The sequence below is a fragment of the Coregonus clupeaformis genome, chromosome 1, assembly GCF_020615455.1.
Source record: "Coregonus clupeaformis isolate EN_2021a chromosome 1, ASM2061545v1, whole genome shotgun sequence".
Lineage (NCBI taxonomy): Eukaryota > Metazoa > Chordata > Actinopteri > Salmoniformes > Salmonidae > Coregonus > Coregonus clupeaformis.
The window spans coordinates 44,822,199-44,839,088 of record NC_059192.1 but is presented as its reverse complement, the minus strand read 5'-3'; the positions used below and the strand labels follow the sequence as shown (position 1 = coordinate 44,839,088).

The 16,890-nt window shown below is 42.3% G+C and overlaps 1 protein-coding gene across 1 annotated transcript in view; it reads left to right on the top strand.

Moving 5' to 3' along the window:
• The window catches only part of LOC121582704 (gamma-aminobutyric acid receptor subunit pi-like), an 82,022-nt gene that overhangs the window by 51,278 nt on the left and 13,854 nt on the right, over window positions 1–16,890 (top strand). Inside the window, exons 3-5 of the mRNA XM_041898724.1 lie at window positions 11,395–11,507; window positions 12,953–13,020; window positions 13,871–14,088. Of these exons, the coding sequence (XP_041754658.1) occupies window positions 11,395–11,507; window positions 12,953–13,020; window positions 13,871–14,088 (399 nt within the window). The remainder of the gene's footprint in view (window positions 1–11,394; window positions 11,508–12,952; window positions 13,021–13,870; window positions 14,089–16,890) is intronic.

Here is a 16,890-nt window from a genome sequence, read left to right as displayed (position 1 = left end):
CAAACACACAGCCCGGGAAACGAAGGAGTGGCTTCGTAATAAGCATTTCAAGGTCCTGGAGTGGCCTAGCCAGTCTCCAGATCTCAACCCCATAGAAAATCTTTGGAGGGAGTTGAAAGTCCGTGTTGCCCAGCGACAGCCCCAAAACGTCACTGCTCTAGAGGAGATCTGCATGGAGGAATGGGCCAAAATACCAGCATTAGTGTGTGAAAACCTTGTGAAGACTTACAGAAAACGTTTGACCTGTGTCATTGCCAACAAAGGGTATATAACAAAGTATTGAGAAACTTTTGTTATTGACCAAATACTTATTTCCCACCATAATTTGCAAATAAATTCATAAAAAATCCTACAATGTGATTTTCTGGAGAAAAAAAATCTCATTTTGTCTGTCATAGTTGACGTGTACCTATGATGAAAATTACAGGCCTCTCTCATCTTTTTAAGTGGGAGAACTTGCACAATTGGTGGCTGACTAAATACTTTTTCCCCCACTGTATTTATGTAGCAAGCTAAAAACACAGAGCCTAACGTTAGCTAGATAGCTGCTAGGAGGACCTCATGTCATTGGAAGAGTGGGTGAGTGACTGACTTTTCCCCCTCATATCGTTTTTCGGTGGCTACACACCTAGAGATGCACATGCATTTGGTTAGCTAGCAAGAAATGTGAATCGCTTCGCAAGCCAGCTAGCTATGCTGGACGACTGTTATCCAGTTAGCATATCTCTTGCGTTCGCAAATTCACTCTGGCTAGCTATCAGTGTTGTAACCAAATAATGTCTCATCATTTGTTTTACAGATTCATCTTATGTTTTGAGAAAGTAGATAACAGTTGAATTCTAAAATATGAGTATTAATAATTTACATCAAATAAAACTTTAATTTCAGTTATGTGCATTGACATAAACAATGAAAACACTGTTGGAGTTTGTGTTGCAGAGATGCACTTGGAAAGTAAAGGAAGAAATACACAAGAGTGGTTCAATAAATATATATATTATATTTTAGACATTTATTTTTTGTACAAATAAATAATTTCATATGAACACAAACAAAACAAACAATTAAATCTCGACCTCCATCCCTATATTGTCAAAAAAATCACAATAATAATCCAGCTCCACCGCTACCTCTGGATCCCACTGCACACACCTGCAGTGGAACCAGTGCTGACAGAAGTCACAGCACAACCATGGCATCTCGGATCTACACTCCTGAGAGGAGCTTGCAGGCGGATCATGCTCCCCGTAGCGAGCACAGCAGGTGGTGTCTTCTTTTATAAAAAATAAAATAATAAAAATGGATTAATATGGTTTTGTAAAATGTAGAAGTTCTTCAGCAACAATAGTAATTGATACAACTGAGAGAGAGAGAAAAACAGATGAAGTACCTGAGAGTGGTGCCATGGGTGGCGTGACCGACGTGACCGGTGGAGCTTTTCTCTTCCTTTTCTGTGCTGCAGTTTGAGAAAAAGTACTGTTAGACAGAGCATGTTTCATGAAAACCCTTTTCAACTTTTTTACATCAATACCTCTGGAGGAAACTGCAGAGGTTTTGGAGGAGGTGGAGATGACATGAGGGCTGGTGCTATGTACTGTAGATATGTAAAGAGAGATTTCTTTTTTTACATTGCTGTTTTATAAAACAGATAAAACAGTAATTTTTTCGTAATTTAACATGTGTTTACCTGTGGAGGTGGCGGTATTCAAATTGCAGGGGGCAGGGACACCAGACGAGGCTGCTATGGTGGTTTGACCAGGGGAGACTGAGGAGGCAGTTGGTCCAGAGGAGGCCGTGTTGGTGGTGACAGACAGGGTGGGTGGAGTGCATCGTGGTGGTGGTGGACAAAACCTCAGACGATGGCTTGGAGGAGCTGGTGTTTGGCAATGGTGGGGTTGAGGGGCCAACGATGGTGTGGCCGGGAGAGTAGGCACGTGGCCTTCTGCAGATGGGGACTCCGGCGGCTCCTACAGGTGTTGCACACTGGGAGGCACTGGCAGTGGTGATGCAGCTGTCAGGAGTGGTTCCAGCAGGGGGTCCTGCAGAGGCGATGGCGTCAATGGTCTCATCCATGGCAGCCCTCTCCTGTGCCCTCTGTGTTCTGAAGGCTGCCCGACGCTCTTTCTCCTCTGCCTCTGCCCTCTCCTTCTCACCCCTATCCTGCCACTGGCGCGTGTATTCCCCCCCGGCGAGGCATGTGGCAACCACAGGGAGTCTTCTGTATCAGTCTAGCTGATACTTCAGGACAGTAAGGATGTGCCCCAGGTCCTTCGCTATCAGCCCACCCTCTATTAGGGGGTGCTCTTCTAGAGCTAGGCCTGGGACTGGAGCAGGGACTGGGACTGGAGATGGGGCTGAGGGTCCTCCTGTGGTCGCTGGGGAGGAGGCACTGATGGATGGCACAGTGCTGCTGGTTCCAGGAGAGGCGGTGGTGGGACCCGGTAGGGTCCGAGACAACATTAAACGGGACCCTTCAATGGCTGAAGGGTCAAAAAGGGAAGAGGCCACACTTCTTAAACCCTTCCACCACATAGCGCATGTCCTTGCATCGCTGGTACGGGTAGCGGAATACTCTGGCAAATGTTTTGTTTACCATGTAGGAGTGGTCAAAATGGCTAAGGTCTCCAGCTACCTTGGAGAACTCAGCCTTTAAAGGGCCAAAGTATGCCACATCCAGCGGCTGCAGGACATGGGTGCACTGTGGTGGAAGACAAAGAAGTATAACCCCTTCCCTTAGTGCCGCCGCGAGCACCTCCGGGTCCATGTGGCTCTTGTGCCCATCGAAGAGGAGAAGGAGAGGGCGCTATTTCACCGCATGCTTAATGAAGTGCTGAAACCTCTTCCTGAACAGGTCCCCGTCAATGTAGCCACTTCTAGCCAAGGCTTGGGGGGGGCCTCCCAGTGTGTAGTGGCCACCGGGGGGACGTCCTCCCTAGCTGTGTTGAAGCAGGCCAGCACTGCTTCACACCTTGGTCCCAGGAGCCTGCTGGTACACGTGTTTTGCACCCCGGGGAGCCAGCACTTTGTGCCTGCTCTGGTCGCTACGAAACCCAGATTATCGCAGTTATAGATTTGTCTGGGTTTCTCCCTCAACCCACTCTCCTCCAAGTGTTTCTCATAAGAAGTGAAGAAGGTGTCCATCGTCGGACGTGTGGCACACTCAGCACTCCCCCTGTCCAGGGTGTCCGGCCTCCTCATGCTCAGGTTCTTGTGCCTCCTCCTGAACATTTCCCACCACCTCTTCCCCAGTGGTGGGATTGTTTCCCCTGGGTGCCGAAACTTACAATAGAATAGAATATATAATTGTCCATCCAGGATGAAAATGTTTGTTTTGGCATCACCATACACATCCACATTTACATCACACACATTGAGAACAGTCAGTCCATCAATCTACATACATAAATACATAGAACACCAAATACCTGCGTATTTTGTCGGCGTATTTCATCAGCCTCTGTCTGGTGAAGGGGAACCCATGGCTGGCGCAGTAGATTCAGTACTGCACCAGAGAATTTTCATCCTCTGGTGCAAGCAATGTGGGTGGTCCACTGCGACAACCATGGGTCACCCGGCCGCTCAGCCTGTCCGCCAGGGTCTGCCGAGGTACACCATGCACCTTGGTAGATAAGAAAATAAAACTGTTACTAGCAGATAAAATTCACATACACATGGTGATCTCCTAAAAACAAAAGATGCCTAACCTTGGCAGCCTGGCGGATAGCCATCCCTGCCCCGCAGTCCTCCATGGCATGGAACATGTCCACCTCACTCCATTGCTTCCTCTTGACTTTCTCCATGCTGTGGTGTTAATACATGTAGTTAAATAACTTGGCATACTATACACATTTTAGAAAGATAACTCAATCTGAATATGTATAAACATTTACATTTCAGAGCTAAGGCATTGAAAGGTGATGAAAGTTTTCACAATAACTGAAAGTGTACACACGTTTTTTGTTTGATGTTATCTGTAATGACAATTAGTGTCCCAATTAGTTTAATATTGATGCATACATTGTACAATTTGACTAAATACTGCCTCTATGTAGCTGTTGTAAGATTAAACATAACCAACAGTGAAAGGTGTCAAAAAGTTAATGGTTCAAAGTTCCAAATACATTTTTGCAGATTGTGCAAAACGCCTCTGTCAGAGGACTTTAATTTTGATACGATAAAGCTTGACCACATTCCGCTGTTTTCGTGATATGTATTATCTAAAGCTTACAATTTCTTTCCTTTTTGCTGTCTTAGCAGTTCTATCAACATTTAGCAACTAAGCTAGTAACATTAGAAAATCTGTTAGCTATATTTCAGAGGTAAAACGTTGGATATTAAATGATGTGTGGTCGAATTGTACAATATGCAGCGTGTTCCACAAAATGTGTACATATATAACTTTTTTGAAAATGCTAAAAACCTAACTTAACTTACACAAATTGCACTGAAAATCGGTGGTCAGCTAGCTAGAAGGGTGTCGTTAGTCGCAAAACTTACCGTTCTTTTCCAGTCCATTTAAATGTTGAGCTCGAGGTGATTTAGTCCTCCAACCGCTAGAGAGTGTCCGAAGTTAGGGGGTGTCCGATGTTTGGGGAAAATAAGCTACTCCGATTTCAGAGCACTTTTTTCTGAGTGTGCCAGAGTGCAGAATATCTGATGAATTTATGAAAGCGCACAACCCTCTGAATATGACCAGTGTCAATAAACCCGCTGAATATGACCAGTGTCAGTAAACGTAGGCAAAAAAATAATAGTTAGTCACGAACGCTCTATATAACATGTAAAAAGCCTAACCAGGTCTGCTAAGGTGAGTAAAATGGTCAGTGAGATGTTCGGATCGAAACGTTGTCAATAAAGCGGTGAATTGTGAGCTTTAACAGTGTGCGGGCCTTCTTGTTCTATACTAGTATTCTTTATTAGCCCAGCATCTATGTTTTTAAGGATGTGTGTATGACCACAAACTTTTCAGTAAGATGTTCTCTTATTTGTGTCTGTAAGTAGCTAGCTAGCAAGCTACCCAACATTTAACCAGTTTGTTTAGCTGCTTGTTTGGGACAACGCATGCATTGGCAGGCAAGCTGCAGAAGGATGAGCAGGCTATTTGTTTATCTCATCATTTATCAGTGCAATTTTGACAGCCAACTAGCTGAAAAAGTTTCAGAGGGTTTATCTAATGTTTCTTCGTTAGATTTTTAGCTCATCTTGCTCTGGCTAGCATTAGTTGTTGATCTTGTTATTGTTGATGTGCATATAGGGAAAGATAGCCTACCTTTTTATGTTTGTTTGATCAATAAGACTGTAAAATTCCCAAATGTAAGAGGACTCCCATGGTACAGTGGGGGAAAAAAGTATTTAGTCAGCCACCAATTGTGCAGGTTCTCTCACTTAAAAAGATGAGAGAGGCCTGTAATTTTCATCATAGGTACACGTCAACTATGCCAGACAAAATGAGATTTTTTTTCTCCAGAAAATCACATTGTAGGATTTTTTATGAATTTATTTGCAAATTATGGTGGAAAATAAGTATTTGGTCAATAACAAAAGTTTCTCAATACTTTGTTATATACCCTTTGTTGGCAATGACACAGGTCAAATGTTTTCTGTAAGTCTTCACAAGGTTTTCACACACTTTTGCTGGTATTTTGGCCCATTCCTCCATGCAGATCTCCTCTAGAGCAGTGATGTTTTGGGGCTGTCGCTGGGCAACACGGACTTTCAACTCCCTCCAAAGATTTTCTATGGGGTTGAGATCTGGAGACTGGCTAGGCCACTCCAGGACCTTGAAATGCTTCTTACGAAGCCACTCCTTCGTTGCCCGGGCGGTGTGTTTGGGATCATTGTCATGCTGAAAGACCCAGCCACGTTTCATCTTCAATGCCCTTGCTGATGGAAGGAGGTTTTCACTCAAAATCTCACGATACATGGCCCCATTCATTCTTTCCTTTACACGGATCAGTCGTCCTGGTCCCTTTGCAGAAAAACAGCTCCAAAGCTTGATGTTTCCACCCCCATGCTTCACAGTAGGTATGGTGTTCTTCGGATGCAACTCAGCATTCTTTGTCCTCCAAACACGACGAGTTGAGTTTTTACCAGAAAGTTATATTTTGGTTTCATCTGACCATATGACATTCTCCCAATCCTCTTCTGGATCATCCAAATGCACTCTAGCAAACTTTAGACGGGCCTGGACATGTACTGGCTTAAGCAGGGGGACACGTCTGGCACTGCAGGATTTGAGTCCCTGGCGGCGTAGTGTGTTACTGATGGTAGGCTTTGTTACTTTGGTCCCAGCTCTCTGCAGGTCATTCACTAGGTCCCCCCGTGTGGTTCTGGGATTTTTGCTCACCGTTCTTGTGATCATTTTGACCCCACGGGGTGAGATCTTGCGTGGAGCCCCAGATCGAGGGAGATTATCAGTGGTCTTGTATGTCTTCCATTTCCTAATAATTGCTCCCACAGTTGATTTCTTCAAACCAAGCTGCTTACCTATTGCAGATTCAGTCTTCCCAGCCTGGTGCAGGTCTACAATTTTGTTTCTGGTGTCCTTTGACAGCTCCTTGGTCTTGGCCATAGTGGAGTTTGGAGTGTGACTGTTTGAGGTTGTGGACAGGTGTCTTTTATACTGATAGCAAGTTCAAACAGGTGCCATTAATACAGGTAACGAGTGGAGGACAGAGGAGCCTCTTAAAGAAGAAGTTACAGGTCTTGGAGAGCCAGAAATCTTGCTTGTTTGTAGGTGACCAAATACTTATTTTCCACCATAATTTGCAAATAAATTCATAAAAAATCCTTACAAAGTGATTTTCTGGATTTTTTTCCTCAATATGTCTGTCATAGTTGACGTGTACCTATGATGAAAATTACAGGCCTCTCTCATCTTTTTAAGTGGGAGAACTTGCACAATTGGTGGCTGACTAAATACTTTTTTTCCTCACTGTATATAGCTACATATTTGCCGAAATCCATTCAAGTGTATATTGTGGCTTTTGCCAAATGCATTCTAATGATCTAAATTCATGCTGTTGCAATTGCCTGTAAACACACAGTCCAATTCAAAATGAATGATGGAAGGCCAGTGTTGCCAACTCCTCAGTAAGGAAAGTAGCTATTGGCTGTCCTAAAAGTCGCTAAATGACGTCATTACCTAATTTGCATAATTGTCCATGTGCATGTAATTGTGATGGACGCTGTAAGAGAGAGGAATAACGTTGTGGGAGAGACATGAAAATAGCTGTGCAACGTCACTCCCCATCCAACCTGACAGAGCTTGAGAGGATCTGCAGAGAAGAATGGGAGAAACTCCCCAAATACAGGTGTGCCAAGCTTGTAGCGTCACACCCAAGAAGACTCGAGGCTGTAATCGCCGCTTCAACAAAGTACTGAGTAAAGGGTGTGAATACTTATGTAAATGTAATATTTCAGTTTTTTATTTTTTATAAATTTGCTAAAATTTACAAAAATAGATGGATTAGTGCATTTGGATTAGTGCAATTTATGCAATATATGGGGTATTGTGTGTAGATTGATGAGGAAAACAATTATTTAATCAATTTTAGAATAAGGCTGTAACATAACAAAATGTGGAAAAAGTGAAGGGGTCTGAATACTTTCCAAATGAAATGTAAGTGCTCGCTTGTCAGAAAATATTAAAATAAAGTGTCATATTCTCCCTGGGGTTGTATATGAACAGATTTTAATAAGATTTCAGTTTATTAAAATGCTGTCAGTTCCACTTTAAACGTCTTACTCACATCGGCTACAGAGAGCGTGATGACACAGTCATCCGGAACAGCTGGTGCTTTCACGCATGGTTCAGTGTTGCTTGCCTCGAAGCGAGCATAGAAGGTATTTAGCTCGTCTGGTAGGCTCGCGTCACTGCGCAGCTCTCGGCTGGGTTAACTTTTGTAATCCGTGATAGTTTGTAAGCCCTGCCACATCCGACGAGTGTCAGAGCCGGTTTAGTAGGATTTGATCTTAGTCCTATATTGACGCTTTGCCTGTTTGATGGTTCGTCGAAGTGCATAGCGGGATTTCTTATAAGCGTCCAGATTATTGTCCCTCTCCTTGAAAGCGGCAGCTCTAGCCTTTAGCTTAATGCTGATGTTGCCTGTAATCCATGGCTTCTGGTTGAGATATGTACGTACTGTTACTGTGGGGATTACGTTATCTATGCAGTTATTAATGAAGCCGGTGACTGATATGGTAAACTCCTCAATGTCATCGGATGAATCCCGGAACACATTCCAGTCTGTGCTATTTTACAGGGGACAGCATTTCTTTGTATTTTACAGATAGATCATTTCATCTGCAGAGACTCCATTGGTATGTTTTGTGGAGGACCATCAATAATCAATAAAGGCTCCCCATGCATCACCTCAGAAGCATTGAGAGAAAGAAAGAGAGAGAGAGAGGGGGGAGAGAATAGGGATCCCAAAAGCCAGAGAAAGAGAGAGCGAGTAAGCGACCAATCTCTCCAATTCTTTGCAACAGCGTTGTCATTGTTTCAATTATTGGGATCACTGCATGTTCCAATAATGCTGGAAATGGCCAGCATTATTACTGTATATCAGTGTTGAGTGTTGGCTCTTTCTCTGAGGCATTCCATCTTCACTAAACACTGAGAAAGACAAGTAATAGGCTGTGACTGCTCACTCAAGGCCAATGAGTGGGCCAATTGGCACATTAGGAAGTGTTGTGTGGATCCATGGTGTCATATGTCCATTCAATAATGTTGCCAGCACCATCTCTGCCACTGTAGATCAAGCCCTCTGTTTCCAAGGGTGGTTGAAAACTATTTGTCATTTCTCTGGTGAGTTTGGATTTTTGAAGCATGCATTTTTTAGCATGCAATGTGGTCAATGCCACACTAGCCACAGTCAATACAAAAATAATCATAATCTTGCGTACATTTTGAACAGGTTTTAACCCTTTAACTGGCAGACCAAGTAAAACAAATATCTGAAAAATATGTGTATTTAGCCTTAGTATAGGCCATAAATTAATAATTTTTATTTGCATGACTTAAAATGTAATAAATAATGCAGTGCAAACATCTCAACCAGGCGGTTGAGTTTCCCAATTAGGAAGGGTAAACAAACTTTTTAAATCATCAAAACAATTATACCAGAATTTACATTTTGTCTGCTTCAGTTACTAATAATGTAATATATGCCTAGTTAAATGAAGACTAATATCAAATATGAATACAATTATGATACATGTGTGTGTCGAAATATGAATATTCAAATATATGTAAATAAATGCATTTACAGTTTATATGCATAGAATACGAGTAAAATTACATGTACTGAATAATATTGTGAAACATATTGACGATAACAGGCAGACAGTAAATAATAAAATGGATATAAAGATTGTTGAATTTGCACAGACAAAATGAATCCCATAACAATATTTTTCCATTGTCCATAATAGCCTAGCATTGACTTAATAGCATTCTTTTAATTGGCAACCCAACCGCCTGGTAGAGCATATTTTTCAACAACAACATTTTAGTAATTTAATAAATTAATATAAAATTATGTTTTAGAGGTCAACAACATGTTACAACCTTGTAGTTTCCCATTTTATACACAATTTGTACTGAAAATGTGTGATTATTAAGGTTCAGTTTTGCACATGTTCATATCCTGGTTTTCAGCCATTTTTGAATGTGTTAAAAAATATATAGGTGTCCGATAATTAAAACCACATGATCACTTTACTAAATGGCATTGGCTGAGATGATAAAATATGCCAAACAAAAGTAACATCTTTAATTTCATTTAAAATTGGTTGTCAAAATTAGCAGTGGTGGCAGTGTTTTGATGCGAACTCCTAGATGCCAAGCTCACCTACACTGGGAACTGTGTGTGTGTGTGTGTGTGTATGTGTGTGCATGTGTGTGTGCGTTTATGTCTGTGCATCTGGGCGCCTGTGTACGTGTGGGTCATTCGAGGTCACGCAGTTTCATAATGGCGTGTTCCAGTGACAGCACTCATGAACACGAACATGGCTTTTCCATCCAAGGGCTGGAGAGAAGCCTGCCAGTCATACAAATTCCTGGAAGGGTTTTGCAATACTCCAGTAAGTGAGACTACTCAGCATAGCAACAGTGTGCTGCTCACTGAATTCTGTAAGTTCATTTGACATGGTCAGGTAAAACAAGTCTTGGGTTTTAGGAATGAATGTGAATTATATGCACCTCTTGACAAATTATTTTGTCACTCTAAAGTCATTGTTATTTAAAGGGTGTCCCGTATAAAGTTGAATCCATCTGGATTCAGCATGTGTCTTTCCATTTGTAGAAATGGGAAAGGGACTTTGAATATCATAAGCTAAAGCACCTTAATGAAGTCATATACGAGTCTTTTAGAGCTAGTACAGATCCCTTTCAACTCAGAAATAGTCCAGGTCTCTCAGATAGTGTCAAACGCTACTGGCATTACAAGTCATTGTCTGTCTGTATGCATTCATCAAGTTTCTATGTGATCTTCTGGAACTGTGGCAGTGTTGAAAAGTCTACAAATGGGGAGGAATGCTCTCTGGACTCATTAGTAAAAGCCTTTAACCTGGCATGAACAGAGAATTATCCCCCCTGGTCTGAACTGAAGAAGAAAATACAAAACAGAAGGAAAACAGAGGATTATTCACCCTAGTCTGAAGAAGAAAACACAAAACAGTAGGAAAAAATGTACCACAGCACGTCTCTATCATAACTTGCCTTTTATCACGCACACTCTTTACTGTAATGACTGAGAATGAGCGGATATTGGCTGTGAGCATAGTAAGGACATGTGCATGCCTACTAGCGGATGGAGATGAATGTATCTGCCTACTAAACTTGGCCTGATCTGCCTTCCTTCAGTGTTCCTTACATCACTAACAAAGCTCCAGGGCTTCTTCCATTCGCAAGCATATTTAGATTCCAGATTATGATGCACAAACGGCAGTACTACCACGGGGGAAGGTGCGTGAATGTGTTCTTCAGTGTTCTTCTACCCTCAATCCCTGGTGAAATAATCATCTCCCTATACTGCCCCAATGCCTAAGGAGAGCAATCAGTGGAACTGGATATGGAAGCTGATCTGAGCTCAGATGAGCAGAGTCAAGCGTGTAGAGGAAGAGGAGGGAATTGAAGAATGCTGATGATGGAATGTTCCAAGTATTCTGACCCCGTTGGGATCAAAGTAAACCAAATAAGAACATTTAGTATTTTTTCTCCCTTTTCATTCCAAGTTGTTTGGAGGCCTTTCAATTGGGTGCTTCACTTCTGCTTACCACAGCTTAAGCTATTCAGGAGGTATTGACGATCTGAACTGAGGATGAATGCACCAAGGAGAGAGACACTAAATTATAAAATGCCTTCTTTCTCTGTTCTTTTCTTCTTCTCAGGATGTTAGAGAACTCTCTGCTCAGCGCTGAAGTGAAGGAGGGAGAGATTCTGCCTCCCACCATTCAGAAGTTGATGAAAGGATACAACAAGTACCTCAGGCCTTTCTTTGACAGTAAGGGAAACTAATCAAGGGAGCTGTGTGTGTGTGTGTGTGTGTGTTTGTGTGTGTGTGTGTGTGTGTGTGTGTTTGTCTGTGTGATTGTGTGCCTTACCATATTCCCATATTAATTTCAAGATTTATTTTGACAAGACTATGCATCTCCCTGAGCCTTTACCTGCCAGATGGAAGCAATCTCATTCCACATGAATAGCACGGTATGTGCATGATGAACATTTGCTAATACTAAATACAACTAAAGACATGCTACCAACACATGAACACACCTGGTGATTTTAGTCATAGGGGTAGGCAGTTCGTATCAATAGTAAGCAGCTGATAAATTGTCATTTTTCTGAGGAGTCACAATTCTCATGCATATTCATTGTGACTAATATGGATGCTGTACAGTGGTCAACATTTCCATGCATAGGCCTACTCAGTGTGACTTCCTAATATGGATGCTGTACAGTGGTCAACATTTCCATGCATAGGCCTACTCAGTGTGACTTCCTAATATGGATGCTGTACAGTGGTCAACATTTCCATGCATAGGCCTACTCAGTGTGACTTCCTAATATGGATGCCGTACAGCGTAACCTTGTAAAGACAGTGACATGACGTATTGTAGCCTTTGATCCTCTGCACTGTTTGTAGTTCTCACAAATCCCTTGTCATTGTCATTGTCTCTGTCTCAGAGAATCCCTCTAAATGTGATTGTTTTGTTTGCCTGCTGTTTGATTAATAATCGATGACACTGAACCGAATCAGAGAAAATGTAATTCACAGAGATCAGTGCACTCCTGATCCCCATGATCCCCACACAGGTGGGCAGCTCCGAACGCATGCCTACACACACACACACGCGCGCGCGCACACTCTCTCTCTCTACAGAGTCCCCAGTGTAGGTGAGCTTGGTATGCACAGAAGTTTAATTGTTTATTTGGATTCCCATTAACTGTTACAATCGCACCAGCTTCTGTTCCTGGGGTCCAGGAGCACCCACGCATGCCTACATATAGAGTTACATACATGCACAAAGATTAGGTGACCTTGTTCTCGGCAAGCAAAAGCAGAAATACTAGAATGTTGTTATACAAGAGAGAGGGGAAAAGAGGATAATTCACATATGTAGGGGGCTGCACGCAACACTCTTGCTGTTGCCACTGATGTCGAGTATTCAGCACTAAGTTTCCCAAACATGCTCTTTTTTGTTTTGAGGCGTTTTGAATAACACTCCTTTCATTATACTGCTTTATGATTCCTCATGGTGCTCTGAATCCTCTCTTTCTCTTTCTGTTGCAGTTTCTCTTACTCTCGTTCTCTCGATCTCTTTCTGTCCCTCTCTCAATTTAATGAAATATACTTTATTGACATGGAAGTACAGCACTTACATCTCTTGCTCTCTCTCTCTCTCTCCCCTCCTGCCCTTTCTCTGTGTGTCTGTCTCATTTCTGTAGATGGGCCAGTGACTGTGGGCATGAGTTTGGACGTTGCCAGCATTGACACCATATCAGAGATCAACATGGTGGGACAACTTCCTGTGTCATTTATGACGCATTGTACAATGTGATAAGGGGTGAAAGTAGATTTAATTTCTTCCCGGTATGGGACTTACTATGATTATTTTTAATGGGCCTAATCATAGAATTACATAGAATATCTATTAATTCAATAGGATCTCTGTGAGACTAGTCGTAAAGATTTGTCATTGAACTTTTGAAAAGTATTAACTTTTTTTGTGGCATAAACACAACCAGTCATAATGTTGTCATCTGATTGTCAAATAATCACTTCAAAGGACTCCTTTACTCGGATACCCGGGCACATTCGTTCATCCACTCACAACATATTTCCAGCCTCCAAACAGTGGTGAATGGAAAGAGACATCTCTAACATTTGCCGATTCTCATTAGGCCAGAATTTATGCGTCCTCTGCTGTCTGCGCGCGTCTCGGTGTCTGCCATTCATCTCTGCCTTGGCAAAATGTCACTGTTCTCGTTGAAACACATCACATTTTAGAGCGTAAACGTATACGTTTTCAAGTCCATTCGCTAATTTTTCATGCCTCTAACGTGGTAATGATATATAAGGTTGTAATAGCCTACAGTTTTCTTTACATTTTGTTTTAATTATTGTGATAGGCTGTGATATTGTGAAAGGCTGATGTATCCCCACCAATTATTTTACCGGGATGCCGTACCGGACAGTACCAGCTTACTTTCACCCCTGATTGTGATATTAAAATACATATTACATTCCAGTATGTCTATCATGGTATGTAATCAGCTGTTAGACTTGAATCAGCGGTTAGACTTGAAGATGCACTATAAATGCAGTACAATCGCGCAATGCTGACCTTTGATATTGCTCTATAGGACTACACGGCCACCATCTTCCTGCGTCAGCGCTGGACAGACGAGCGCCTGGTGTTTGAGGGGAACAAAAGCCTGAGTCTGGACGGCAGGCTGGTGGAGCTGCTCTGGGTACCAGACACCTTCATCGTAGACTCTAAGAAGTCCTTCCTCCATGACATCACTGTGGAGAACAGGCTGATCAGGATCTTCCCCAATGGAACAGTGCTCTACGCCCTGAGGTAGGTCGCCTGAAGAAACACACACAGGCACGCACGAATGCATGAATGCATGCATGCACACACACGGACACACACACTCACACACACACACACAGGGATCCAACAATGCAAAGAGCCTTGAACTACGCTGAACAAAAATATAAACGCAACATGAAATTTCAAAGATGTTACAGTTCATATAAGGAAATCAGTCAATTGAAATAAATAGATTAGGCCCTAATCTATGGATTTCACATGACTGGGAATACAGATATGCATCTGTTGGTCACCTATACCTTTAAAAAAAGGTAGGGGTGTGGATCAGAAAACCAGTCAGTATCTGGTGTGATCACCATTTGCCTCTCCTTGGCATAGTTGATCAGGCTATTGATTGTGGCCAGTGGAATGTTGTCCCACTCCTCTTCAATGGCTGTGCGAAGTTGGATATTGGCAGGAACTGGAACACGCTGTCGTACACGTCGGTCCAGAGCATCCCAAACATGCTCAATTGGTGACATGTCTGGTGAGTATGCAGGCCATGGAAGAACTGGGACATTTTCAGCTTCCAGGATTTGTGTACAGATCCTTGTGATATGGGGCCGTGCATTATCATGCTGAAACATGAGGTGATGGCAGCGGATTGATGGCACGACAATCTGCCTCAGGATCTCGTGACGGTATCTTTGTGCATTCAAATTACCATCGATAAAATGCAATAGAGTTCATTGTCCATAGCTTATGCCTGCCCATACCATAACCCCACCGCCAGTGGTGGAAAAAGTACAGTGCCTTCCAAAAGTATTCAACCCCCTTGGCGTTTTTCCTATTTTGTTGCATTACAACATGTAATTTAAATTGATTTTTATTTGGATTCCATGTAATGGACATACACAAAATAGTCCAAATTGGTGAAGTGAAATGAAAGAAAATTCTAAAAAATAAATAACAGAAAAGTGGTGCGTGCATGTGTATTCACCCCCTTTGCTATGAAGCCCCTAAATAAGATCTGGTGCAACCAATTACCTTCAGAAGTCACATAATTAGTTAAATAAAGTCCACCTGTGTGCAATCTAAGTGTCACGTGATCTGTCACATGATCTCAGTATATATACACCTGTTCTGAACACCTCTAAGCAAGGTGCACCACCAAGCAAGCGGCACCATGAAGACCAAGGAGCTCTCCAAACAGGTCAGGGACAAAGTTGTGGAGAAGTACAGATCAGGGTTGGGTTATAAAGAAATATCTGAAACTTTGAACATCCCATTAAATCCATTATTAAAAAATTGAAAGAATATGGCACCACAACAAACCAGCCAAGAGAGGGCCGCTTACCAAAACTCGTATTTGGTTTAAAATATACTTTTACTTTTGATACGTAAGTATAAATCATTTCAAATTCCTTATATTAAGCAAAACAGATGGCACTTTCTTGACAGATGGCATTTTCTTGTTTTTTTTTATTTACGGAAAGCCACGGGCACACCAACATTCAGACATCATTTACAAACAAAGCATGCGTGTTTAGTGAGTCTGCCAGATCAGAGGCAGTAGGGATGACCAGGGATGTTCGGTTGATAAGTGCGTGAATTTGACTATTTTCCTGTCCTGCTAAGCATTCAAAATAAAAAGTACTTTTGGGTGTCAAGGAGAATGTATGGACTAAAAAGTACAATATTTTCTTAAGGAATGTAGTGAAGTAAAACTAGTTAAAAATATAAATAGTAGAGTAAAGTACAGATAACTTAAGTAGTTTTCTAGGGTAAGTACTTTAAAGTATTGTTACTTAAGTACTTTACACCACTGCCCACCGCCACCATGGGGCACTCTATTCACAACGTTGACATCAGAAACCACACGCCCACATGCCATCTGCCCGGTACAGTTGAAACCGGGATTCATCCTTGAGGAGCACACTTCTCCAGCATGCCGGTGGCCATCAAAGGTGAGCATTTGCCCACTGAAGTCGGTTATGACGCAGTCAGGTCAAGATTCTGGTGAGGACGACGAGCACGCAGATGAGCTTCCCTGAGATGGTTTCTGACAGTTTTTGCAGATATTCTTCGGTTGTGCAAACCCAGAGTTTCATCAGCTGTCGGGTGACTGGTCTCAGACGATCCCCCAGGTGAAGAAGCCGGATGTGGAGGTCCTTGGCTGGCGTGGTTACACGTGGTCAGTGGTTGTGAGGCCGGTTGGACGTACTGCCAAATTCTTTAAAATGACATTGGAGGCAGCTTATGGTAGATAAATTAACATAAAATTATCTGGCAACAGCTCTGGTGGACATTCCTACAGTCAGCATGCCAATTGCACGCTCCCTCAAAACATGAGACATCGGTGGCATTGTGTTGTGTGACAAAACTGCATATTTTAGAGTGGGCTTTTATTGTCCCCAGTACAAGGTGCACCTGTGTAATGATTATGCTGTTTAATCAGCTTCTTGATATGCCACACCTGTCAGGTAGATAGACTATCTTGATAAAGGAGAAATGCTCACTAACAGGGATGTAAACAAATTAGTGCACAACATTATAGAGAAATAAGCTTTTTGTGCATATGGAAAACTTCTGGGATCTTTTATTTCAGTTCATGAAACATGGGACCAACACTTTACATGTTATGTTTATATTTTTGTTTTGTGTAGATAACTCCCTGCAGGATCACTAAATCAAATATTGCTCAGTGTGCTCAAGTAGAATTAGCGATTGGGTTTTCTAAAGCAGTGATTGAACAGTGCAATGGGCTTATTTTAGGATTGAGGAGAGGGACAGAATGAGCAGTAGAAGTGCCTTCAGAGGTACGCCAGAGGGAATACATGGAGAAAC